Source organism: Coniophora puteana (genome assembly GCF_000271625.1).
Source record: "Coniophora puteana RWD-64-598 SS2 unplaced genomic scaffold CONPUscaffold_7, whole genome shotgun sequence".
Classification (NCBI taxonomy): domain Eukaryota; kingdom Fungi; phylum Basidiomycota; class Agaricomycetes; order Boletales; family Coniophoraceae; genus Coniophora; species Coniophora puteana.
Window position 1 is genome coordinate 833,531 of NW_006913059.1, and position 26,007 is coordinate 859,537.

A 26,007-nucleotide genomic window follows, 5' to 3' on the forward strand; every position below is an offset into this window, starting at 1 on the left:
ACGAGATGACGTACCTATTATTTATGCACGTTTCCTGCTTTCAGTGGTTTGGGGCTACATTTTCCTGGATATATAGTATACATCTTCGTGGATGTATCAGTTTGGTGGGTGTTTATGGAACGTTGTAATCACGGGTCACTTTGGAACAATGCATTGTTGTTTCCAACGGTAAAAAATGGACATACTTTCTGTAATCGGTAATGCTACTTGTCACCGCGGTGGCCCAAGGCTCGAAGTAACGGATAACAACAAGACGCCACCCTAGCGCATTAAGCTAAGCAGTCACTACCAAAAGCACGGAAGCTTCTTGCAGAGATGAAAGGAACGCGGTGCGATACACCCTTCCCGGAGATTGGGTAGCAATGTAGCATACCTTCGGAAGCCCACCCAGCACTCAAGACCCGAGGCGTGAAACGCGGAAGAGGAACATGTTCTACTTAGCAATGAGTCCGTTGAATTCCGCTCACTATGGCTCTGGCGGTCGCAATAAATCTATACATTGATTGTTTCGAGCTCGTGGATTGAGATGGCAGAAGTCAGTTGTACCGGGCGTGTCATGGGCCTGTTCTGAGAATTCAAGCATGTCAACTTTCACGTTCGTTGTATGGAGAAAAACGCCTCACTTCTCGATGTCTATCACTAGTTGGGTCATCAGTCGCATCGGCTCGTATTAAGAGCGAATAAAGTAGCGTCTTTTTAGTTATAAGCCAATGCTAAGATATATGAGACTTAGGCGACTCACAGCCGTGTATACGCGTCCGCTTGGCACAGCGAAGAGCAGGGCCAGGAATGTATTGGGCTGGAATATGTACGACAACAAGCTTCCTAGGGTGATGATTCCAGCACAAACTCCCGTCTGGATCGCACCCCGCAGGAGCTGTTGAGCAACGTGGCTAGCCTTGCTAAATCCGACAGTGCGAGCTTGTAAAAGTGCTATGCTCAACGAGCCTAAATGTTGATGAGCATGACGGCGCCAGAGTAACAACAGGAAACATACCCGTAATGAAACCGTCCGAGACTAATGTGGCGACGAGCCAGGACAGGTATACCGACTTGGTTTTCTCCAGAGATGCGCCTTCCAGATTCCTGTTCTTCCGTCAGAGTTTCGGCACGACAACTGAAGAGGAGGACTAACGCTCCCACAGCCAGAGCCCGAATGGCAAAGGTCATCCCAAGGACAAATGTACATATAGCCAACGAGACTGCGACTAAGGCCCAGATTTTGTTTGAGGTGAGTCTCCAAAGCCTGCGAGAGGATATCAAATAAAATCGAGTCCACGAGAGGGTATCATTACCGTCGCGTAAAGAACAAGTGCATTGCGACGGTCGACCAGGCTGTCGCTATCGGTAAAGTCTGTATTGACCATGACTGCTCTAGAGATGTCGTCAAACGAAGTGAGCACTTTATTCCGATACTTCATTGCTACTTACGTGCGACGACAATACTGTCACTGTTGTGGGCTATGCTTGAAAAAGTTTCAATGTCAGCTGAATCCATAAAACAAATAGCAAACTGTAACTTACAATATCGACCATATGCCGTATATTGTCCTACCCAAGTCATGAGGCGCACGATCCCCTGGAACGTTTATTAGATAGAAATTTTGCTCACAAAGCAGTGAAAGTCGTGTCCACAATAAGCACAGAGTTCAGTAGATACCTATAAGATCAAAAGCTCGGCGGTTAGCCATATTTCTACTGCATGTACACGTGGAGCATATACATAACCACTAACCTGAGGGCTCGATGGTCATTAATATCTGCGATAACTTCGAACTGAGCTCTGAGTTGAAAAATTAGGTGAAGCCGGGGACTAACCTGCTTGACAATAACGAAAGAATTGACTCATGACAACGCCGTACAGGTAGGCGTTTACTGTGGTCAAAGTCGTGAGTGTGAGCGTAGAGGTTTCGGTTTATCAAACGCACGCACAGACGACAGCAAGCAAGAGCACCCCTGGACCGTTTCGTCGTTCAAACTTAGCGTGGTAAATTCCAAGGTACCGCCGAGACACATACCCAGCGTATCGTCATACTTGCCCATATTTACTACGGTCTATCAGAGTCTTCGCCCAAAGGACCCGCGGAACCGTTGAAGGGGATGGAAAGTGACGGAGACCAATAGATGCACGTTCCCTATATACTAAAACACTATCAGAAAAAGGTTCCGTCTAGAATTTAGTCCGAGAGCTCGCTCTGCTCGACAAGGCGACTTATGAGCGCTTGCACTTTGTATTGTGACCACCATGTTTGCCTGAACAACGCTCGGCGATACGGAAATACCGGTCGTTACCAACCTCCATCATCCGAGTCATCGACCCTTTGGGCACATTGACACGAGCATGCCGGAGTTGATAGGACGACTCCAGATCGGAGACTCAGATACGCTGTTAGTATTTCTCGATTTTAGCGCTCATCGCACGAATAGGAAGCCAGACCTAGAAACCGCGATAAGAATATTCCAACAAAGCCTGCGTTGAATTGACGAATAGCAGTAGCCCTGGATACTCAACCTGCGAGACAGCGGAAATCTTAAAGTTTAAAGAGTCAGCACCCATGCAAACTTGGGGGTAAGATCCGAATGGACCCACACAAATTTTCAAATACTTGATATCAGTGGTTCTGTCGCAAAGAAGGTTTGTGAGGAAGAGAAACTTCGTGGCCCCGCGGCTCGGCTGGAAGCCCTGAAGTCTCGTCAGCAATATGAACATCTAACACGGGCGAACGCACATTAGTCAGTGCAGGGATCATATACGGCCCATCCGGATTTCATGCAAGCAGTGAGTGCGAAGAGGGCGGTTGGAGTTATGTAAGGCAAATCACAACACGTCGGATTGTGTCAATAATTGCCGTGGCCCCTCACTCAGCCTCAGGCTATCCTCAGCCTTATGAAAAACCACACCAAGCAAAAGGAGGAGACGTCGACAGTTGGTGAAGCTCTTTGGCCCACCATCATCCACCATGTCTATTTAGTTCTCATCCTCCTCTTCTACCCTCTAGCTTCCGCGACGCTAGGAGTCATACTAGTACTGTATGCTAACTAACATACGCTAATTGGGTCTACACAGCCAGCGAAGCCCGCATATAATCAACGCAAGCACAGGTAAGTAACACCCGGAGGGTTGGTTAATTGGTCGATGTCAGAAATAAGAAAAAGAAAAAATGTGGGAAGTGAGAGGTTTTCACAATACACAGGTAGAGGCTTCATTATAATACTTGTCCTTGAGGCTGGATATTTGGCGTTAGAAAAAAGCGGCCCTCAGATTCGAGTTGTATGCGGACGCGAAGGTAGCGGCGAGGCGCGCGCTCATGCAGCAACAGATGTATCCTTTGCCCCGCCCGTCTTTGACGAAGCCGCAGCCTGCGCCTCCATCATTGCCTTTTGCGCTGCCTCCTTCTTCGCCTCGAGGTCCTTCATCTGCCTCTCTAACTCCGCCTTGATCCCGTTGCCCTGCCCGTCCTTGAGCGAAGAGGCGGACGCTTGCGTCGAGGACGTGTTGAACACCGCGCTTTTGTGCATACTGCCACTGCTACCGGACATCGTACCCGTCCCAGGCGCGTTCACCTTGACACTCGGCGATGACGAATCGAGTCCGCGATGGAACGAGCCGGGCAAGACGCGGTCGGGTGGGTGAGAGAAGGTACATGTGGCACGCGTGCAGCCCGAGCCAAAGCGGCAGGCCGTACCGCTGTTCTGGTGTGAGGAGTGGCGAGGTGGATGGGCGAAGGAGCAGCCAGGCCGTGTGCAGTTGGTGCCAAAACGGCAGGGAATCTGGTTGGACGTGGAGGGGTGCGAGGCAGCGGGGGCATGCGTGGCGGGAGGTTTTTGTTCAGTTACTAAAATGTTTTCAAGAAGATAATTAGCGAGAACGGCGTAGTTTGATAAAAACGTTGGACGAACCTTGGCCTGTAGCAGCAGCTTTACTGACATGCCCTTTCACGCAGTCCTTGTCTTGACAGTCTTTACCGGCTTCGCAGGCCTCACTTGAGAGGACGACACCGGACTCGGCCGAAGCAACAGGTGAAGGATGCGAGTAGCGGCACAACGCGTTCGTGCATTTCGTCCCGAACTTGCAGAGCGTGGGCGTCCCTGGGCGTGCAGGCAAGGCGTATGCGGGTTGACTAGGCGTAGAGGGCGCAGCGAGGGTAGCAGGAGCAGACGAGGGACTGGCATGGATAGGTTGGGGCGCCGCTATCGATGACCCTTGACCATTAATCGCCAACGTCTCCCCATCATCCGCACCGGAGCCCAGGTGACCCGGCCCAGCGTGCCCACCCCGACCCCGCCCTCGCCCGCGCATACCTCCGCGACCTCTTCCACCACCGTTCTGGAAGCCGTTCTGGTTGTTATTGTTGTTGAGATTCCCATCCTGACCAAACGCAGGCCCTGAGAACTGGCCCGTCTGCCCATTGATTAGGCCCATGGACGACGCCATCTGTGCCATGAGCGCCATCTGGTTCATCATCATCTCCTGTAGCATCATCTGATTCCCCTGCATATTCCCCATATTCATGTTCATGCCACCCGCGCCTGCCATGACCGCATTCATCGCGTTCATGTCCATCCCTGGTGGGAGCATCCCGTTCTGGTACGCCATCATCATCGCCTCGGGCGTTATCCCGCTGCCGTTGGTGATGCTGTCAATGCGAGCCTGAATGTCGTCCCCGCGTCCGCCTCCTCCTTGACCGAACTTGTTCCGCGGACCCATACGGTCGAGCAGACTTCGTCCGCCTCCACCGCCACCACCACTTGGACTAGCCTGCATGGCACGAGGACCGGTAGGGAGGTCCGTCCGCCGTGACTTATTCGGACCGCCACCCGAGGGTGAAGGCGAGCGCCCGGAGGCGGGGCGTTTGATGCCAGATGGGCCAGACGGGACGGCTTGGTTGAGGGCATGGCTAAGAGTAGAGCGGGGTGCTTGTGGTATTGGGCGGGTGGAGGCGGCTTTAGGCGCGGATGGGGATGTTTGAGATACTGAGGCGGCGATGACGGCGGCGGGTTGAGCTGGTGGTGCGGCATCTGGGGCACCCTTGGCGGCCTCGGTGAAAAGCCAGTCAGTGAAGCTTGCGTCTGGGAACAATCCAGTCAGACCACAACAACCCACGAGTAAACAAGGAAACGCACCGTAATCCGAGCCAATCACTACCAATGCATCAACGTGTTTAGCCGCGACGTTCTAGGTCGTATCAAAAAAAGGTAACGCACAGTCTTCAAGTTCAGACGTTATTTGAGCTGTCGAATCGGCTGTGAGCACTACCGCTAGGAAAAGGCGACAAGGACGCGACGCACCAGCAGTCTTGTTGTTGATTATCATAATAGTAATGTACTCTGCCATGACAGGGTCTATAATAGATGATGAGCAGTAGTATGAGCAGCGTTGGAGGTGTGCCTACCAGCGTCGGGGCTGTACCCTCTGCTCATGAGTTCATCCTGGATTGCATTCTGTATGACCTGTCAGCCCGTTCGCGCAGCGCATATAACGAGTGCAACACGCACCTGGAGGTTAGTTGCGCGCTCAGTTCCAATGACAAGACCAAACGCCATTTTCTTAGCGGAGGAGGGAGGGAAGGTGACGACGACGACGACGGAGACGCGGGTGAAGAGAACGTCGACGACTCACGAGGTGCTCGGCCAACCCACAACAGCGCCACCGCTGACAAAGCGTTCCTTACATAAGTAACCTTCTATAAATGTACTTTAGCCCCTTTCTTTGCAAAAAAAATCAAACCTCGCCTCCTTGAAGTGCTTCCAGTATTGTAGACTCTGAAGCAAGCACTAGAAAAACACGCCTCACGCATCCTCCTGCGAGGATATATCTAATGCGTTGTGCTGTCCTCTGCTTTTGCATCTCAGTGACGCTTCATCAGAATCCGGCACCCAACTCTGCCGCGCTTTTGTATGTCAAGATGCTCCGAAACACTTCATTTTCCATCCTGGGCAGTGACCAAGTGACCAATTCTTCTCCCAACCCGGATGTGACCTCCCTCGATACGCTTGAAGCTCATTTCGTCGACGATGTTTCTCCCGTGTTCGTCGCAATTACCCAAGTAAATGGTTTAATAACGAGATTCGCTAGTGCGGCCACATCGTTCTGTGAAAGGGTATACAAGAGTGCATTCAGAACATCGTCAACCGCCAGTGATTCCATACCGGTCTGACCACACGTGGCCACCAACATTTCGGGAGAATTCAAATGGAAATATCTGGTGGCGGTTTGTCCTCATAAAAACCCATCCAATAGACAACCAGTATAACAAAGAAACCACGCTTTTTACCCCATGTTAGGGAGGTTTACTGAGTAATCCGTTGCCTCGGGTAGGTATTTTATTTTCCGTGAGGGGCTGCGAAATGATTCGTGGAGTTAGGATGCTTCAGACGGGTCACCGCCTGCTAAATTTCGAGAATATCATAGCACTCGAAGAGTTCCAACAGAAATCTTCGAGCGAGCGGAATTATCGCGAGAAGGGTAGAATGCCGTTGGAACACTTATGCTGAAAACGGCGCACGCAATGCATGGACGTGTCGCGTTTAATATAAGCGCATCGGCAGTCCTGGGTTGCAAGTCGAAATGCCCTGCATCGTCCGTCCGATCAAAGGACATACCGGGCAGTCCGTGTGCTACTCAAGGCTGCGTCTTCTGGTGTCTGTTTGAGATGTATCTTGAGGATCGAAGGCGTTTCTTGTCAGAGCCTTTATGTGGCAATCTTGCGCAGCACGAGCAGAAGCGTGGCCGGCGCCTGAAAAGGTGCCTCCAACCCCCCAGTACATCAGTCATCACATGAATCACGCAAAAGAGCATGACAATAGATTTGAAACCCTCTTATTTCTACCGGGGCCATGCATAACAACAAGAAAGAGGTGGACAAGACATGGTAGGGGGTGCTACTAGGGACTATCATGAATGCGTCGTCGCCACTGGCCCTGGTGGCGTCCCGGAAAATTCCGGCGTTTGGACGTTCTTGTTAAACTCCGACAGGATCAAGGCACAAGAATAGCTGATACGAGGTTGAGCAGGAACTTGGACACATGTGGGCTTCTTTTTCTCTGGCAACACTAAATCGAACGTGTCTCTCTCCGATCTCTCAAAAGTGGGTGAATGTGGGGAGAGTCTGGTCTAGACACTCCTCACCTCTGCATGCCTTTAAACGCTCGGGCGCTTTTGATCCAAGCTTCAACTTCAAGTTTGTCGACAGTATTCATACGTGCCGCCAGTGCGAAAATGATTCTCGACCAGAAAGGACTTGCTTCACCCATGACGAGAAGTTCTATTCGCTTGCACTTGGGGGTCATGACTGTAACAGGGATGCTCCTCATTAACACTGATGAGAATGCACGCAGATGAAGGGGTAACGCCTGGACTTCTTCATATTGGCCACTGGCGTACACCAAGATCCGTGAACGTTATGAACCCTAATCCCTGGAGCTCAGCGCTCAGCCTCAACTCGCTCCCCGAGCTTGCTAGGCTGCCAGATAACGATAACCACTCGAAGCGCAGTCGACGGTCAGGATGCGGAGTACGGAATCCAAGTTTGTTCAGTCAACTACTTACTGAGCGTTGAACTTTGGTTTGATTTTGACAGGACCAAAAATGCTGTCACCCTACATGGTCAAAAGGAAGGATCTTGCGAAACTCCAAGCTCGAGAAGCCATCGTTTGTTCAAGTACTTATACACACACTCTCACGCTGGCTTATCCGCTGACTTGGACTACATTGAACATCTCAAGATTGGTACGGAGACGGTCACTTCAAGTGCTTTAGGCGTTCGACTTGAGGCTGTGCCTTGTTCGTATATAAGAACACCAGCCTTCGTATTTTCGAGCAAGCACAAAGTCACTATATTGCCTACCATCTCCTTTGTATCAACATGCCCTCCCCTCAGCCTCTTCGCGTCGCCGTCTTTTCTTGCGGTCCTGTCGAAGGAAGGATGAAAACAGAGCTCGGATTCACCGCTGGTGCCGAAGGCACCCGGGAGATCTTCCACAAGTTCCTCATTGAGAACCCCCGGGTCGCCAACCCGTTGGATCCTAACCAGAAGATATTCAACCCAGAGCTCGCCGTGATCGCCAACGGCTTGCAGACCATAGTCTATGATGTCTTGGGCGACGGCGAGCCTGTCCCGACCGATGCCCCCATCTTCGACGAAAATGACCCTCGTCTTCCTTCTGAAGATGCACTTGACACAATCGACGCGATCTTTGTGTCTGGGTCGGGTAAGCTTGAGCTTTCTGCCGCGTACACAATGTTGACAAGTTCTTCAGGCACAAGTGTTCGCTACGTAGAGGACCCGATAAAGAGGGGTCAGTGGGAGGGTAAAATCAGGAGGGTACAAAGGTACCTCCGCTTTGTCATTGACAACCATCCACGCATCAAGGTGGTCGGTGAGTGCAGCATAGAGAACTCTTACTATGGTATTCAAGCTGACTATTTCCAGGCATTTGCTTCGGGCACCAGATCCTTTCATTCGCCAGCGGACATGCGGTCGACAGGAATCCCAAGGGTTGGGAGGTTGGCCCCAAGAACGTTACTATGACTGATCTTGGGAAGAGTGTCTTCCAGAAGGGCGTCTTGGTTAGTTTTTTCCGTTGCATCTGATACATTTGCATAGACTTGTTGATACATCACCCACCAGGTCATTCAACAGCTCCACCAAGACCATGTCCTCCTGAATGTCGAGGTCGGTGGGATTGGTGACAGCGGTAGCGGAGGATACGGGGCCACACCGCGCTCAGGTAGTACGCGATCGAGTGACGAGGTTGTCATCGACAGGGATATTACCCCACTCGACGGTCTTAGCCGCTGGGGCCAGTCCGACCTCACTTGGAACCAGGGAATGATCAAAATCCCGGAGGACGTGGTGGATGACCTCGATGATCCCAAGCTCCATCTTGAGGCGCTGGAGAAAGTTCACATCTTCACTTCGCAGGGCCATCCTGAGCTCGACAGAGACATGATCAGAGTTCTAATCGAGGACGAGATGGAACCGTATGTTTCGGGAGGCATTCCAGCGGATCGTGCGCTGGCTGCTTTGGCGAGGAACGAAGATAAGAACATTGAGATCAATGTTGACGATCTCGCGATAGTCTGTTGGCAGATGCTGAAAGGTGCTTGGGATGCGAAGAACGCGGCATAAAAAGTTGGAGGTATGCATCGATGGCATACTGTGTGTATGATAATAGGCCCGAGTGGCGAAGGAGGAATGCTCTATGTACTTTTACTCGAACGAGGCGATGAAATCAATCGGATTCGTATATATAAGTTCAACCTGTAGACGGAGCGCTCTGGAGCGCTGAAGGTGGCAAGGATTGGTGGATAGTTCGCCTTGTCCAAAACAGATGTCCGCCGAGCCCGAGCCCGCGTTCCTTGCCCTCCTGTGTGTGGCGGTGGCGGTGATGGGGTGCAGAACTTGGGAGCGAGAGGGTGTCAAGCCGCATGCCGTCGCAACCAGTTTGGCCAGCTTTCTAAGAGTCAAGGGCTTTATGACTCGGATACGCTTCACTTGAGGTATCCTTCAAGTTGCGAGTGCGCGTATGCGCTCGCCAGACTCACGCAGATCAGACGAGTGAATATTTGTAGACTTTGTCACGTCCTGGAATTGTAGCCAAGTACTACTCGCCAGTAGCACAATGATCATCCTGTTGCGCACATATAACAGATTCTGAGTCGGCCACTTGCCTTATGATGCCACTTATGAGTTTTTGATTAATATTTGCTCAAGTCCTTATATGAGATGTCATAAACACTCACACCCACTAGTCGTCACCTCATGAGATGTTCCCAAGGTGTCCCATTGGCTTTATTTGTTTTATTTGTTTTATTTTGTTTTCTGATGAAGATCGCAGGCCTGTTCCCCAGCGAGGGTTTCGCCACTGAACGATCTGAAACGGCGTTCTTCGGCATAGCCTCGTCGAGCTCCGAATCGTATACGTTACTCAGGTAAACACAATTCCTACGAGGAGTCCTCCACAAACCTAAGTTTGAGACCTGGACTCCGGATGAGATAGGTGATGATCAGGGTGCGGGGTACGGAACACATGTTCGTTCACTCAACTGCTTCTTTAGTGTTGAAATATTGCTCACTGACTTGAAAGTCTAACAAAACCAAGCATGCTGTCACGCAGCATGGAAGGAAGAATCCTGCAAACCTCCTTAAAAGCTCTATAGCTTTCTAATCTTGTTGGACTTGGCCATGCTTGTTACTCTTTGGTTATGCTTCTCTCTCACGCTGGCTTACGAGTACATGGAAGGACTTAAATTTGGTAAGGAGACGATCTCTTCGACCGCTCTAGGCACTCGACTTGATGTTCGTATTTAAAGACACCAGCCTTCGTATATTCGAGCAAGCAAAAGTCAGCATACTGCTCACCTTCTCCCTTGTATCAACATGTCTTCACCTCAACCTCTTCGCATCGCCGTCTTTTCCTGTGGTCCTGTCGAAGGAAAAATGAACACGGAGCTCGGATACACTCTCGGCGCCGAAGGAACCCGGGAGCTCTACCACAAGCTGCTCACCGAAAACCCACAGATCGCCAACCCGCTGGATCCCACCAAAAAGATATTCAACCCTGAGCTCGCCGCGATCGCCGTAAACTTGCAGACCACAGTCTACGATGTCTTGGGCGACGGGAAGCCCGTCCCGACCGATGCCGCCAATTTTGACGACACCGATCCTCGTCTCCCTTCTGAAGACGTACTTGGCACCATTGACGCGATCATTGTGTCTGGGTCAGGTGAGCCTGAGCTTCTTGCCGTGTACAATTTCGCTTACAGGTTTATTTTCTAGGCGAAAGTGTTCGCTACGTAGAGGACGAACACGAGAGAGGTCAATGGGAGGGGAAGATCAGGAGGCTGCAACGGTACCTTCGTTATGTCATCGACAACCATCCGCGCATCAAAGTAATTGGTAAGCGCAGCATTGAGATCTCTTTTTACAGTGAAGTTCAGGCTAATAATCTCCAGGCATCTGCTTTGGGCACCAGATCCTGTCGTTTGCCAGCGGAATGGCGGTCGACAGGAACCCTCTAGGGTGGGAGGTTGGCCCCACGAACGTCATTCTGAATGATCTTGGGAAGAGCGTCTTCCAGAAAGGCGCTTTGGTTAGTCTTTTCCACGGTACCTGATATGTTTGTGTAGATTTGCTAAAACACCACGCACCAGATCATCCAACAGATTCACCAAGACCATGTCCTCCTAAACGTTGGTATTGGTGGGACTGGTGATAGCGGTAGTGGAGGATACGGAGCGGCACCGCCGCCCGGCAGTGAACGTCCCAGCGACGAGGTGGTCATCGACAAGGATGTTACCCCAATCGACGGACTTGGCCGTTGGGGCCACTCCGACCTCACCTCGAACCAGGGCATGGTCAAGTTCACCGAAGACGTGGTGGATGACCTCGATGAGCCTACGCTCCATCTCGGAGCGCTGGAGAAGATTCACATCTTCACGTCGCAGGGCCATCCCGAGCTCGACAGAGACATGATCAGAGTATTGATCGAGGATTACAGTGAGCCACAGAATCCGGGTGGCATTCCAGCGGATCGTGCGCTGGCTGCTTTGGCCAGAAACGAAGATAAGAGCTTCGAGCTCAGCGTTGACGATCTCGCGATAGTTTATTGGCAGATGCTGAAAGGTGCTTGGAACGCGAAGAACGCGGCGTAGATAGTCCAAGGTGCAACGAGCGATATACTGTGTGTACTATAGCAGGCCTAAGAGCGACGACTTCGCAGATATGCTTGATGTACCATTAGTCAAACAGTAAGAATGCAACCCTTTAGCCAGCATTAGACTATAGACCGAGTGGACCGCCAGTGAAACAACGTGCCTGACGAGTTATGCCTCCTGAGAAGAGTCCTCGACAAGCCTTTCGAAGCCCAGACTTCGGATGAGGTAGTCAATAGACACCTAGCCCACGGCGCTACCGATACAAACGTCCCATTACCACCGCACTGTACAATATGACAGATTAATTACGTAGACGTCCCAGACAGTGAAACCAATAGGGGTATAATCGAGCGAGACCAGACATGACAGCATCCATCTACAAAGGAGAGTTACAATGTGAAGCAAGAGAGTGAAACGGCAAGGCAATCTGAGCCCCTTAGCAATCCAAGGCTTCAAACGCCACGATTCGCGTGTGGAAAATCCCGAAACGGGGGCAAGACAAACGGGCGCGCGAGTAACGCCGCGGTCTTGTGTTTGCCGCCTTCAGCTCGAGTTTCAGCTTGGACGGTCTTCGCTGACTTCGAGTCGCTCACGGCGCGCTTGCGCAGCGTCATCGTCGTCGTCGACTTGCCGTGGCCCGCGGAGAACATGCGCGGTGTCGGCGTCTCAGGCGTGTGCGGGTAGCGCGTCGTCAGGTACGCGTGCGCGCCGTGGCCGGGGCGCGGGACGGGCGGCGGCGAGGCGAACGCGAACTTAACGGAGGGGAGCGACTTGGTGCTCACGAGCGCCGTGGTGGTGGCGGTGCCGATCGTAAAGGGGTCATCCGCGGACTTCTTCAACACTCTGGCCCGGAGGTTGGCGCTGGATTTGGGCTTGGCGCCCCCTTTGCGTTTGCGCATCTCGAGCACGGCGGGGTTTTGGTTCGTGAGTTCGCCGAGGTGACGACGTTGGGAGGGGGCAGCTGCAGGAACAGGAACAGAAGGCGCGATGGGAGGAGGCTGGTACGGTTTCTCAGAGGAGGCGTTTGTGGAGGTGATCGTAATCCTCGGCGGGGAGATGGCCATAGGGGAGCCCTCGGGGGTCTCGGAGAAGCGAGATGTTGGCTGAGCGACGTTGTCGGGTACAGGCTCGGTCCAGACTGTAGAGATGGTAGCATCGACGCAGCTCATACCGATGCTTTCGCGGCTTGGCATGAGATCAGAGAGTCTGAACGATGAGGTATCGCCCGTGTCAGTTCTAGAGCCAGAGTGCATAGTAGAGATGGCAGCCTGGTCACAGCTCATCCCAAGCTTTCGTCGAGCCTCCGCCAGAGCGTCGGCAGGAGAATCACAAGACATGTCATACGCCTCTGGAGACTGCAGTAGCTCGCAGTCGTCGCGCTGTTCGTCCTCGCAGTCCGGATTACGGATGGTTAGTCTACCTAGAGACCTCCCGAGCTCGTCGGTTACGTCCCAATCAGAATAGTGCCGCAGGCAGAACGCAGAAGGGGAGTACGGGAAGCTCCAAAGAGGCGGGACCTCTACCATGGACTCGTGGGCGGCAGTGGCGAGAGAGCGCAAGTTCCGCGGCTCCGAGCGGGAGGGGGAGAAGATAGTATCTGCGGGAGGGCGTCTGACATGTACGTCCAGAGGCTGAGGGCTAGTCCTGAACCAGCCGAAACGGTCTTGTGGAGGCTGATCGGCCTGGTAGCGTCTTGAAGCCAGATTCTGGCGAAGGACTTCGTCCTCCGAGAGCATGTTCGAGGACGACCGAGAGCTGGAAGATGAGCGAAGATTGACAGACCTAGGCCGGTGGGGAGTGGGATCCCGCTCATGAATGCTGCGGAAGAGGGAGTGCGAGACATGCTTGCGAGGCCTGAAGAGCTTTCCGATCCTGTTGAGCTTGGAGACACCAGAGGGCCTGGTGCTGTCGAGGCTGCGAGCCGCCTTGGCCGCGCGTCGCTGGTCGCGGTAAAGGGCCAGCTTCGCAAAGGAAGGATGGGAGTGCATGAGATAGAGAGATGAAGAAACATGAGAGGCGAGGCTGGAGTGATATGGTCTGGCAAAGATTTCAGTTTCAACTACAACTTGGTCAGGCTCAAGCCTAAGCGGTGTAAGCGCTCGGGCGTCTATGCCAAACTCAGACTCAGACCGGGCGCTTGCCTCGTCACGTGCACTTGGCAACCCACCACGTCCCGGATCCCTACATGTTGTTCACCCGCTATGTCCCTACATCCACCTCAACGCTGTAAGCCTTTCCCCCTTTTCGGAAGTAGAGGACATTTCTCACTATAACATACAGTGTTTCGCCAATGGCTTTCACCGGTTTGACAAGTTACAGGAGATCACACTGACTGATCTCCTGTAACTTGTTCGTCCGCGGACGTGTACGACATTCTCAGGTATTCTCTGAGCTTGTGTTACATCTCAAGGACTGTAAGCTAGGAGTCTGACAGCTGGTTTCATGTCCCCCAGTGTTTCGTCCTCGTAACAGGGGTCGAGGAGACATTGTCAACATCCCCCCGACCCCTGTTACAACCAGTATATAAGTAACCTCTCAAGCACGACATGAAATTTCACAAATCGCAAAGTCCACAATCAACAAGCCTTAATCCCGTTGACCTCTGGAAGGATCAATACGCTACAACTCGCATCCTAGCTACCGCAATAATACACACCAGCTTCACTCTCCCAGACCACTCTTCGCAACCATGACTATCAAGTCCTTCGATTTGGCCAAGCCTTTCAGCACGACCAACACCCCACGCGAACATGATGGTCCCGTCGACTCTCACTCTCCGCACGATGATCAAGAGAAAGACAATCATCACCGCTTGTCCGTGCACAGGCTCATGAACACTCTCGGCTTCCGCGCAAACCATAATCCTCCTCCGGAGGCCAGCGGTAACGACGGCCCACGTCGCGCATCAGCACCCGCTGGCGCGCTGCAAGCGATACAAGAAGAATCGGGCGAGCACCAGGGCAAAGGCAGGGTTCGCTTCGCCTCGTTGCCAGCCATCGCACCGCCCTCCCGGCGAGAAGAAGGGGTGGCTAGGCGCTCCTTGTCGCCTGGTTTCAAGGGATCGCATGCACAACCCCGTGTCCCTTTCATTCCACCCAACACGCTCTACAGGCGCCTCGACCACCTCGTGCGTAACACGACACGGGCGAAATCGACCCACAATCACGGCGATGATAATGAGGAGGACGCGGAGGCAGAGCGCAATTGGACGCGCCGCAAGAGCAAGCTCAAGGGCCGCGAACTCGATGACGAAAAGGAGGCGGTGGAGAAACAAGGCGTGGCGAGGAGGGCGATGGACCATTTGGCGTTCAGTGATGTTCTCCACCTTGCCAAGTCGGACGTTGAGCTGAAGAGACGTTCGAAGAGGTGGGCGGAGGAAGATGGAGATGTTCCCGAAGAGTTTCGTGAGTTCTCCTTTCTATGCTGTGCATGAGTACCGCGTTCTGATTGCGTACTGGAAGACGTTCTGGGTTCGCCTCTGGAAGATGTCCTCATGTATGCGTCGAAGCCTGTCCACATTGGCAATTACACCCATGACATTCCAATCTGGGCTGCGACATGCATCGAGGAAGCTAATCGAGTTGGTGAGTCCACCCTTCTCCCCCTTAACAGCCCCATATTTACTGGTGTATGTGCGCATATAGGGATGCACTCACCTGGACTCTTCCGGACCTTGCCCCAAGACTCCTGCGAAACTCTCCTGGCTATCTTCGATGCCTCCTTCGATTTCGGCGCAAGCTTCAGTCCTCGCGGACAGCCCGTCCACACGCTCTGTGCTCTCGTAGCTGCGTTCATCGCGAGACTTCCTGAGCCGCTCCTCCCATCGACTATATATGGGCCACTGTGGGCTTGGTCCGTGAACCCAAGTGTTCGCGCTGCACAGCTTCGTGCAATCGAGGCAGAAGATGACATTCTGCACAACCAAGTGGGGAGTCACGCCGCCCTCGCCCGTCTGCACAGGCCGTCGGGCTCGCTTTCCAAGAACAAGAACAAGAACAATCTCCCCGACATGAGCACGCTCGCGGACGACGAGGTGAAGCAGGCGCTCGAGAGGGATAGGAAGGACCGTTTGAGAGATGCCTCTGAGAGGTATCAGATCAGCATCGCCCAGGTTCTCCTCAGGATGGTGCCGAGAGGCCAGGCGACGCTGCTGGCGTACCTGTGCAACTTCCTTTCCAAGATAGAAAAAACACCAACCAATGGGATCAAGTACGAAGAGGTGGCCAAAATTTTCGCAGTGGCCATACTAGGCGGCGCAAGGAGGATGCCGGACTTTGATCCAGAGGAGGAAGAAAGCGATGCTGGTGACGATTCCGACAGCGACGACAGCGACGACGGTGACCGAAGCAGCGTCCAAGGCGTTCCCAAATACGAGTTCAAGAAGGCAACCGCCCAGGGTTATGACGATTTGGAGCTCGAGGGCACCCCGGCGAAGACTGGCACAATCTCTGCTAGCCGGATGCAGAGCGAGAAAATGCTCGTGTGGCTCCTCGTGCGCTGGAAGCAAATCGCGAACGGCCTTTTTGATGAGGACTGCGGAATAGAGAACGATGTTAGTGATTCAACGACGGACTCGAGCAGCATTGCACCTTCCAGTCTCGCACCGGATTCGGATCAGGCGCCATCTTTGGCGGATCACGCAACGCCGAGGACTGCTTGGGGCCCTGCCGTCCGGGATGATGGCAAAGGCAGAGGTGGCTCGGCTGCGAACGGGAGACAAATGGAGGGGTTGGGTATTCAACATTTCGACAGAGATTCCATCCGAGGATCGTTTGATCAAGCGGGCTTGCCGTCTTGGGCTCCTTGGCCCCAAGTGCCCATGTCACATCCCCCGCCCCAAGGATCGATGCATTATTACTCAAGACCATCCTTCGCGAGCCCTCGGGTGCAAGACCATATGCACAGACGATCGCTCATGGCGGAGCCGGGATATAGCCACCAGTGGCATCGCCAGGTTTGTCTCCTCTTTATCCTCTAAGTAACCCTACTGACTGAGAACAAATAGTCCCAGCAATTCTCGCCGCCTACGAACCCTTATCCTCTGCCGCCCGTGTACGATCACCCTAACCAGCAGCCACAGCACCCGGGTTCGTATTCGCCAGGCTACAACCACTGGAATCCGCAGTTCGACTTGAACGACTACACCGCTAGACGCTCCACATATGGACAAGTCGCACCGCATGCACCGAGTCATTTCCACTATCCTCAACCCGCTCCCCCCACACCGTTCCCGCCTTATGCATCCCCTGCAAACGCTCCCACAAATAGAGGAGTTTCAACGAAGAGACGCTTCCCTTCAGAGTCGTATTCGCAGCATGGCGATGTTGGGCTTTCTCGCAGCCCACCGCTCCCCGAGCCGGTGCCTTCCATTCATTCAGTCGTGCAGGACGCAGAGGAGTCCACCCCCAGGCCATCGGACCGTGGATCGTGGACTTCTACTCGTACCCCGACTCAACCACGAGTACCCAGCCCGCGCTGGTCGCACAACTCGGACGATGTGCCTGTTCTTCCCAAGCTTGAGGAGGGCATGAATCTCTCGGTGGAGCTGGACTTGGGTCTCGGCCTTGGCTTTGGATCGGATCAGGAAGATACGGAGTCGTGGACGGATACGTCCTCGGCTTTGACCCCGAAACCGAGCTCGTGCAGCGCACACTCGGATCGGAAAGAAGACAGCAAGTCTAGCACGCCCGTCGCCCCGACGAACAGCAGTGCAAGCGTGTACAGCGAATGCTCGGCAGCTGTTGAGCGCGAAGAAGAAGTTCCAGGCGCATTCGAATCAGAGACGGACGGGAGTTACCACACGCCTCTCGCGGAATCCTCCCAAGCCTCGGACACCTCGAGCCTGTCCAACTTCTCCCTCCTCAAGTCGCCCTCTTCCTTCGGGCTCGGCGAGGCGCAGTTCCAACTCGCCCTCACTGTGGGGCAGGACGCATCATCTAAGGGCATGGCCAGGGGAAATGACGGTTTGGCCGGCGCTCGGAACGCCGCGGCTGAGGCTGCTCGCATGCTCGTGGACACGCATACCCGTCTGGAACAGTTCAAGAGGGCCGTGCACGACGCATCTAGCGAGGTCAAGGGCAAGGCGCCTGAGATTGTCCGCGTGGTCAGCCAGGACCTCGACGTGGAAAGTTGTAAAGCTGAAGAGGGAGAGATAACTGAACTCGAAGACCTCAAAGCTCGCCTCCGCATCGCCGAAGCGGAGAGGAAGAAGGCGGAGGAGACTGTTCAGGAGATGTGGAAGCTTGTGGAGGCTAAGATAAGCCTGTGATGGCAGTGCCATCAGTTCCAGTCTTTGTTGTTTCAATCTACTCTATATTCTTCCTAATATGCCTCGTTGTAATTTAAGCAGCTGGTCTGTATGCTAGACTAGATTCCGCCATAATTTGATGATTTTGAAGTTAAACTTGTTTGATCGCGCAATGGTTTCCTCCCGTTTTCGCTCTAAATCCGCCATCAAACTGGTCAAGATTTGACCAAGATATTAGCCAAAAGCTCTGGTCGATGACAAGAATTTGACAATTTGCCGATGTGCCGGAGTTGACTTGATCACTGCAAGGTCAGGGTCGCTTGATCTTCACCAGGGAATGCATCTTCACCGCACTGATCCTATCGAAATTGCCTGGGGTACTTGGTTGCAAAAGCTGCGCTCGCGCATAACTCTGTGTGATATCCCGATGGGACATTGTTCAGTTGTCAACGTCTCGGACCGCGTTCGCACAGTTGCCTCGTCCCTTCCGACGTCTTCAGGCCAGCTCTCTCCCAGTTCAATTGGAAATCATCAAAGGCAGCGATATGGAACCGGGATATCGACACGTCCCTCATATTCGACCTTGGTAGTCCTCGCTCTGGTTATGGTATAAAATGCTTGACCAGCCGAGAGGAGTCTGTACCACCAGCCTCAGGCATCGCTCAGCTTTAGACAGCACCCTCGGAGCTTCATCCTCGATCGCTTCTTCTGCCATGACAGACTCCCAGACTCCTGCTCTCTTTCGCCCTATCCGCGTCGGAGAACTTCAGCTGCAGCACCGCGTTGTTCTGGCGCCGATGACTCGCGTCCGTGCTCACAACGATCACGTCCCCGGCCCTCACGCCGCCGAGTACTACAGCCAACGCACCTGCACCCACGGCACGCTTCTCATCACCGATTCGACGTCCATCTCCCCAAAGGCTGGAGGTCTTCCTTACCTCCCGGGCGTCTGGTCGGAGCCGCAGATTGCCGCGTGGAAAGAGGCAGGCCTTTCTACCAGCAATCTCTGCTCATTTGAACCTAACAGATGCTTATAATGTGCAGGTCTCCTCTGCCGTCCATACGAAGGGCTCCCACATCTTTCTATAGATTCTCGCCATAGGTAGGGGCGCCGACGTCCGCATACTTGCGGCCGAAGGCGGCTTCCCCCTTGTCGGGCCGTCCGATATTCCCAACACGGACCATATTCCCGGAGGCGGGGGCGTGCCGCGTCCGCTGACCACTCAAGAGATCAAGGAATATGTTGAGATGTTCGTGATAGCGGCCAAGAACGCCATGCAAGCCGGATTCGACGGCGTCGAGATCCACGGCGCCAACGGCTGGCTCATCGACCAATTCCTGCAGGACGTTTCCTATAACCGCACAGACGAATACGGTGGGAGCGTCGAAAACAGGTCTCGCTTCGCTCTCGAGGTCGTGGACGCCGTTGTTGCCGCTATCGGCGGCTCACATGTAGGCTTCAGGATCAGTGCCATCTCAGGGGTTTCTCAGCTGCCAGTGATCGTACTACTAGTACGCGTCTCCACTTTCTCTTTACTTCACTGCGACGCGTTGCAAGTCTCATGGTCATCAAACGTCCACTCCCCATTCTCCAAAAAGTTCTTATAAACTCAGAGCATGATCATTAATGGTATGTGCTCTATTAACCCGGTGCGGCATACATCTAAACCTTACGCAGGACTTGATTGTTTGAATGTACAAGAAATGGTTGTTCTGCGGATCGATGCCCCGCGCCATGCGCATCATCACTACGTTAGAGCTTAGGCTCGACCACTGAAATACAGGGCGGATATCGCGTTTGGTCAGTGTCCGATATTGTGACTGATACCAACAGAGCTCAGACTTACCCCATTCCCGAGAAAGACCTCAGCGCGTTCGGCGACGTGCATATCCATCGCCTGTGCAATGAATTTCTCTTCAGCCGTCAGCTCTAGGTCTCTGCTTGTCGCAACACCCTCCTAATCGTCTAGTTTCCGGAGCGCGTCCTTTAACTCGTGCGTCTACTACCGTTTCCCGTTCGTCGCGACATAAACGCGGTTGAGCAGTGTGGGGTGCTCCGAGCGCACCTTGCGCACCGTCTCCACGATATGACAGATGTCTGCATAGCACCGCTCTCAAGAGGCTGCCTTCTTTTCGGAGAGCGGTGCGTCGTATGGTGTAGGGTATAGTGGTCTGGGAGAGCGGGGAACTGGTTGAACGCTTACCACTGGATAGACTCCTTGACAAGGAATCGGCAATGGCCGGGGAAGTCCCCTCGTCTCGCGTGAATGACGAGGAGACCGGGGATTGCAGTAAGCGAGCTGTCTTGCGACGGCATCCTGCTCTGGTTGATTATGAGTGCCGAAAAGGGGGGGCGATGTGAAGAGCTGTATATTTTTCGCGAATGCACCGTATACGAGCGAAGACCATGTCCATGCCTTCAGGATAGGAGAAGCAGTGAGTGCAGGCCAAATCCCGAGAAGCCGGTCTTTCTGCCCAAACATGCTGAGGAGTATCATTAGCGTGTCACGCAAGGCAAGACTGCGAAAGTCACGAAAAACTCACTCGTGCTCGATGATTTGGTGAGTATCTCCCGCGATCATCAGACATGGTTCTTCAATGGCGTTTATCGCGGCAAGCCAAACATCGAGGACGTGAGATGCAGGTACTGTCCAGTACTCATCCCACATTCTCTGGTCCGCAACTTTCTCCCATCGCATGACGACCGGTTCTGGGCAGACTTGCTCGAAGAATGCCTGGGAGACTGAACGCAGGGCTGTATCTCCTGTTGAGTACTCTCCACCGACGATTGGCCCTGATTTATCTCGTTAGCATCACCACAATGAAAATATTGTGGTAAGATTACCACCAAGAAAAGCGTTCAATGGGATACGAGAGGGCATAATACTGCCTGATCACGAAAATGCCGTGTAAGGGTTAGTGCCGTTGTCCCACATCAAGTCGTTAAAAACGAATCTACGAGCGCAAGAACCTTAAGATATGATGCAAAACAAATAAATAGGTACGACACTCACGAGCGGTTCGTCATGTGTGCAAGAAGTGCCCTCATGATATAGTCTTGCATTGTATTCCCCCATCCCACGTCTGGAGGATTTTAATTAACGATCGCATCTAAGGAGGAAATGGAGAGGTGAGTAACTCACTCCAAGGGTAGTTGGCTACCCAGAGGTATTTGATGTCCGTCCGATTCTTGTAATCGGCATAGTGCGGCAGACTTTGTTCTTGCTCAGAAAGTTCTTCGTAAAGAGGTGGCATCTGTCTACCCAACCACTGCGCCGCTTGCACAGGGTATTTGGAGGCGAGAAAATATAGAGCGGCGGTGAGGAGAAAGAGGGCGGCGACGAAGGTATGGGTTTTTCGGCGGCGACGACGACGACAAGGAGACATCGAGACTAAATGAAAAGACATAGTGACTGAGGGAGAGCGTGTGCGGGTCAAGTTTCCTAACAGGACAGGAACAGTGGTCGTACATACTATGAGGTTTGAAGGTGGGTCACTGAGTGAAAAGTAAGACGCCAACCGGGGATGGGCCACCGCATATCTCGGGAATGGTCATAGTTCTGATGGCCAGGGTTGTTCCTAGGTTAACGCCACGCAGTATCAGTTCTTGCAACCTTAGCGCTAAATTCTCCCTCTACAACACGATTGCTTGGCAACAGAAGCTGTAGGACACTCGGGGCCGTATGCCAGCATAGAGGGCCACCGCCGGGCGCCTGATGGAGGCAAATGACTGGTCGTGTCTCAGCTCAAATCTACCAACGATATTCGCTATGAGCATTGGTTTGGACTTGAAGAATACTGGACCATGAGGCAGATAACCTGTCGGGTTCTTGATAATTCGGCGTGAGACACCAAATTTTCGGATTGTGTAGGAGTTCGACAGCTTATCGTTATTATTTAGACCGTTATTGAATAGAGTCTGAGTTGAAGACCTTTGAGCATAGGCCACGTAAGCATCGTAGGAGAGCAGTGCCGTTTCACACCTGGTACACATCAGAATTCTTTTCAACGGGTTGGTATGCCCGCCGTTACATGCTGTAGAAAATGCTGTGGAAAAATGCTGTACGAAGTACTGTCATGCACAGTCGATTCCTGTGCCGCAGTACCTCCGTAGATATGCTCGGCAATGCCATCTGCAACAAAGCTTGAGATATCAGTGGATGTTAGTCACACAGACCGGTAGCTTGCTGAGAACAAGGTCAATAAGCGCTGTCGGGATTTTTCACTTGTTAGTGATTAATCGTGACTCGTGAATGTCGTAGAACAAGTCGTAGAAAGTTGAAACCTGCATCCTTGGGTGTCACAAATATTTAATGGCGACTGACAGCTTCGATCAGGCCATCTGTTCGAGCGGAAGGTCTCGCCAAACGGACTTACCCCCAGTGCTAGCCGATGCCAGCCATCGAGCTTGAAGCTTGAAGCTTGAAGCTTGACCTTGACCTTGACCATGCTGACCGCGGCTCAGGCTCCGAGATTTTGAGCGAGGTTCACTCGTTCCTAGCCGTGGGAACGAATTCCCGGCAGGGTCCGCATGCGTTGGTTTGACGACCCGGTGTTACTATAAGTGTGTTTGTTTTTGCTTCACTGGCAAGCTTTTGAATAGGTCGTAGTTAGCTGTAATCTTCACGCGATTGCCCTTCGGGCACCCTCATCTCGCCCAGGCAAACACGCTGTGTCGTCGTCGCGAGCCCGTGCGACCTCGAATTCCTACATAATATTAATTCCTGATGTGCCGTTCAAGAAGTACTTCTCTCCGCGTCCAAAGCCTAACAATATTGTGTCCCGTCTGTGAAGGAGATTGTTAAACCTTTGAACCAGTCTCGAGACACTAGATATTTGCAGGCAGCTTGGGTAGCCTATCGACTTCTCAGCACATTTAACTTCGCCCGAATGTTCTACCAAGAAGACGTGCGCAGTTGCATATCTAAGAGATTGGTGGCTCATTGTCTGCCCTTACCCGAAGGAGCCTCTTGGATGCGAGCTCAATCTAATAATGGCAGATTTAACGCCCTCATCAGTAGCTAATATTTCTCATCAGACGAGCGAGGTTCTCTACCGTGCTCTGCCATAACAAAGGCGAAGAATTTCTGATGCTGGATGCCACTGATCATTATCGATCATTTGCGTAACGAACGGGTAGGCGTCAGATGATTAGTGTGACAGTGCCGTATCAAGACGATGTATCCAGGTGGGTAATTAATTAAAAGCTAGCGGCAGTAGTTCGAAGGACGCGTTACTTTCCGGAAGAAATTACTTTAGACGCCCATAGGTGATGTTTCAAACTGAGAATCCTGACACCTTATCACCACATGACCCTCCATAGATATCTTCGTCGGATTGACGCGTTGCCTTTCATCTCCAGCTATTTCAGCCGCTGGATCAGAAACGTCGTCTCTACCCATCAGCTTTTCTGGTGCTTAAAATATGACAAGGGTGATTGGGAATGGCTTGATAGATTTCCTCTGCATCTTATCACTGCTCAGGGACCTCCCACGTACCTTCTTCTCGATCGCAAAGCCAAAACCTCCTGTTATCCTATCCTAGATATCATACACAAAAGCAAGAGGCAACGGGAACTCCTTTTACTCGTTAGGACTGCTACATTCTAGGCAGCAAAGCCTGCTGAGGCGATTACAACGCTACAAAACAAAACGGGCGTACATAGTAGAAAAGGTGCAGAAAGCATTAAGTGATGCTGAATTGATAATGATGCAAGGAGGGAATGAATAGATCATGATGAACAACAAACAAGCAGCGTGATCCTCCAAGAACAAGGACGATACATCCAAACAAGAAACATGAGCGGAAATGAAAACAGAAGCATAACCTACACAAAAGATGTATTCAGCTATCGGATTTTGATCTGTCTCGACCGGTGATACGCCGCAGCGTGCTCCTCGACGATGAACGGGAGATTACCGTGCGGGAAGATTCTGAGCTTCGACGTTCGCGTTCGGTGCGCTGAACCGGGATGGGGAAGAAGTGCACAGACTCTTTAGGGTTGTGATAGAGCATGCGGGACTCCATGTCCGCGTAGATCGCGTCCACTGGTTTGCAGAACAGCGAGATGGAACTCGTTAGTGCAGAGCGAGTCTGCTATGTAAAGGACTTAGCAAGACGAGTGCTGAAAGAACGGAGATTAACTTACAAGTTCCGATGGCTTGATTTTACCTCCGATGGCCGAGTAATCCTCGTCCCAGTCATGGAATAGATCGTCGTCTTGCGCTTTCTCGTGGCGGTCGTAGTATACGGCATGCCGTTCTCGATACTGAGGCTGGATAGGATGATAAGACCTAGACGTGTCTACAGTGTCTGTCGTCGTCAGGCATCCAACGGAGGGAACCGCTGAAGGAGGAGGTTGGAGGTTCAGGAAGTCAAGAGAATCAGGGTCGAGTTCGACGTTCCGAAGGGGACGTTGCAACACATCCATGGTCGTCGTCGTCCGCGTAGAGTGAGCAGTTCTTGGCTGGTCGCAGCTGCTCCGCGTCCGGACGGAGGTCGTCGACTGATGTTTTGAGGATCTCCACCCCTCGGGAGTCGGAGGCCGTGGCGGCCAGCCGGAGAGCGCAGGATCTTCATCTAAGAAGCTCTGCGATGCTTCATCAACCTAGGCGCACGGACGAGGGGGAAGAGCTCGCTAACCTTTTCAGAACACCGTTCATTGAAGTCCTCGAGCAATGACGCGAAGAGAGGCACGTGAGTCCTGGCGAACTTATCGCGAGGGTTGCATTTGTCGAAGATGTAGTTTGCGCAACTTATGACTGGCATCGAGGGAGTGTCGGGGTGGGCGGTGGTGATACAGAAAAAAAACGAAGGTGAAGCGAAGTGAGTGAAGGTGTTAGTAAGGAGCGGAGAGTTCAACTTTTCATGTGAAGGAGACGCGCAATATCGGAACGGGTTTATGTACGTCCTCATTGTCGTGGGACCTGTATCTCCGGTGGATCGTCAGCGCTCCAGCGAAGACAGCCCTGACTTTGGGCCTATGTTCATTCCCGTCAATTGCAGCGGAGGCAGATCGATCGGAACGGTGACCCCCGCCTCGGTAAATGTGATGAACGCGAGGTCGAAGATATCGAGAAGTCATCCCAAGAAGGTTGACGCCCGGATGCCTAGCAACGCGTCCTTCTTGAGCATACGTTATTGTTGGAACAAAAGCTTAGTGGCATGATCCGGGGAAGGAAGTGTCATGGCAAGGAGAACTCTAGCGCGTCCAACAGGATGGCGTTAACAGAGACGTAGATAAGTAGACCCCAAGGAAGGAAGGTGGACTAGCGACTTGTGACAAGATCGGTCGGCGTTACTGTTTGGGCGGTCCTCGTGTTGCACTGCCGCCAAGGACCATTCATTTGCGAAAGGCCGTCGTGGAACTTGTCCGTAAAAGAGATGTCATGCGGATAATCGACAAATAATTGACTTCGACACTGGGAGGACCCCTGATTATACACCTGTATGGTGTTCGGCGGACCGGGGTTGAAACGGCGCGTCAGCGCCGGAGCCCGTTCGCGAAACCGGGGTTGGATGGGCTGATTTTGGCTGGATGGTGTTCGTGGGACCGGGGCTCGCTGACCCTTTTGGGGGAGGGTGTTGGCTGGACCGGGGTTCATTTGGTGGGGGTACAGGCTGGTACAGGGCGCTCCTTGGTCAATTGGTTCGGCTAGCGTAGGTTGGATAATTTTTTTTGATCAGTAATTTTCGACGAGTTTATGTTGCTTGAACCTAGAAACTCGTGCAATTTGCCTGTTGGCATTGTAGCCCAGCATCAAACGGTTCTGCTCCTTCAGCGTCGTTGTATTGAGCATCCTCATTTGTTTACAAAAATGCTATAATGTTTGTAATGTTTGCCGTTGTTCTCGTGACTATCACTACTTATTTACAATAATGAATTTCTCTGTCAAGCATTGGTGGCAAGATTGAGAGGTACTGTATAACGATATTTGAGCAGTTAATGAAGCTCCATGTATGTTTGAATTATCACACCCCATACACAGCTAGTCGATGGTCAGCCATTCAAGTTTCGAAGAGGTTCTAACTTCGAAAGTGGCTTCGAAGCCCAAAAAACGCTTTGAATTCTTCTGGACATAGTAGTCTTGTGTACTCCAAA

At 52.5% G+C, this 26,007-nt stretch overlaps 9 protein-coding genes across 9 annotated transcripts; 4 read left to right on the forward strand and 5 right to left on the reverse strand.

Moving 5' to 3' along the window:
• Positions 1-170: 170 nt before the first annotated feature.
• CONPUDRAFT_144497 (uncharacterized protein) lies at positions 171-2,043 on the reverse strand (the record flags this gene model as incomplete). The annotated part of the gene is made up of 12 exons (XM_007771165.1): positions 171-567; positions 743-948; positions 998-1,086; positions 1,136-1,246; positions 1,296-1,374; positions 1,432-1,466; positions 1,525-1,551; positions 1,613-1,660; positions 1,736-1,760; positions 1,819-1,875; positions 1,933-1,956; positions 2,019-2,043. The coding sequence occupies 12 exons, from the start codon at positions 2,041-2,043 to the stop codon at positions 493-495; spliced, it is 801 nt and encodes a 266-aa protein (XP_007769355.1). The 3' UTR covers positions 171-492.
• An 882-nt stretch (positions 2,044-2,925) lies between these two features.
• On the reverse strand, positions 2,926-5,584 carry CONPUDRAFT_105406 (uncharacterized protein). Its single transcript, XM_007771166.1, has 7 exons — positions 5,497-5,584; positions 5,394-5,442; positions 5,290-5,343; positions 5,206-5,232; positions 5,125-5,142; positions 3,901-5,070; positions 2,926-3,836 (listed from the first exon to the last, which is right to left on the reverse strand). Exons 1-7 carry the CDS (start codon positions 5,542-5,544, stop codon positions 3,307-3,309), a joined length of 1,896 nt encoding a protein of 631 aa, XP_007769356.1. The 5' UTR covers positions 5,545-5,584; the 3' UTR covers positions 2,926-3,306.
• A 2,067-nt stretch (positions 5,585-7,651) lies between these two features.
• CONPUDRAFT_144499 (uncharacterized protein) lies at positions 7,652-9,227 on the forward strand. Its single transcript, XM_007771167.1, has 4 exons — positions 7,652-8,211; positions 8,260-8,379; positions 8,433-8,569; positions 8,631-9,227. Exons 1-4 carry the CDS (start codon positions 7,866-7,868, stop codon positions 9,129-9,131), a joined length of 1,104 nt encoding a protein of 367 aa, XP_007769357.1. The 5' UTR covers positions 7,652-7,865; the 3' UTR covers positions 9,132-9,227.
• Positions 9,228-10,382: 1,155 nt separating this feature from the next.
• On the forward strand, positions 10,383-11,714 carry CONPUDRAFT_165931 (uncharacterized protein; the record flags this gene model as incomplete). Its single annotated transcript, XM_007771168.1, has 4 exons — positions 10,383-10,728; positions 10,782-10,901; positions 10,958-11,094; positions 11,156-11,714. The coding sequence occupies 4 exons, from the start codon at positions 10,383-10,385 to the stop codon at positions 11,654-11,656; spliced, it is 1,104 nt and encodes a 367-aa protein (XP_007769358.1). The 3' UTR covers positions 11,657-11,714.
• A 366-nt stretch (positions 11,715-12,080) lies between these two features.
• On the reverse strand, positions 12,081-13,647 carry CONPUDRAFT_165932 (uncharacterized protein; the record flags this gene model as incomplete). The annotated part of the gene is made up of 1 exon (XM_007771169.1): positions 12,081-13,647. The coding sequence occupies one exon, from the start codon at positions 13,645-13,647 to the stop codon at positions 12,112-12,114; it is 1,536 nt and encodes a 511-aa protein (XP_007769359.1). The 3' UTR covers positions 12,081-12,111.
• Positions 13,648-14,247: 600 nt separating this feature from the next.
• Positions 14,248-18,052, forward strand: CONPUDRAFT_165933 (uncharacterized protein). Its single transcript, XM_007771170.1, has 4 exons — positions 14,248-15,063; positions 15,121-15,243; positions 15,304-16,613; positions 16,665-18,052. The coding sequence occupies exons 1-4, from the start codon at positions 14,349-14,351 to the stop codon at positions 17,925-17,927; spliced, it is 3,411 nt and encodes a 1,136-aa protein (XP_007769360.1). The 5' UTR covers positions 14,248-14,348; the 3' UTR covers positions 17,928-18,052.
• Positions 18,053-18,573: 521 nt separating this feature from the next.
• CONPUDRAFT_165934 (FMN-linked oxidoreductase) lies at positions 18,574-19,840 on the forward strand (the record flags this gene model as incomplete). Its single annotated transcript, XM_007771171.1, has 3 exons — positions 18,574-18,879; positions 19,013-19,358; positions 19,748-19,840. The coding sequence occupies exons 1-3, from the start codon at positions 18,620-18,622 to the stop codon at positions 19,838-19,840; spliced, it is 699 nt and encodes a 232-aa protein (XP_007769361.1). The 5' UTR covers positions 18,574-18,619.
• Positions 19,841-20,020: 180 nt separating this feature from the next.
• CONPUDRAFT_90635 (uncharacterized protein) lies at positions 20,021-20,788 on the reverse strand (the record flags this gene model as incomplete). Its single annotated transcript, XM_007771172.1, has 3 exons — positions 20,021-20,390; positions 20,451-20,700; positions 20,752-20,788. 3 exons carry the CDS (start codon positions 20,786-20,788, stop codon positions 20,021-20,023), a joined length of 657 nt encoding a protein of 218 aa, XP_007769362.1.
• Positions 20,789-23,471: 2,683 nt separating this feature from the next.
• CONPUDRAFT_137629 (uncharacterized protein) lies at positions 23,472-24,840 on the reverse strand. Its single transcript, XM_007771173.1, has 3 exons — positions 24,549-24,840; positions 24,055-24,495; positions 23,472-24,002 (listed from the first exon to the last, which is right to left on the reverse strand). The coding sequence occupies exons 1-3, from the start codon at positions 24,819-24,821 to the stop codon at positions 23,751-23,753; spliced, it is 966 nt and encodes a 321-aa protein (XP_007769363.1). The 5' UTR covers positions 24,822-24,840; the 3' UTR covers positions 23,472-23,750.
• Positions 24,841-26,007: the final 1,167 nt, after the last annotated feature.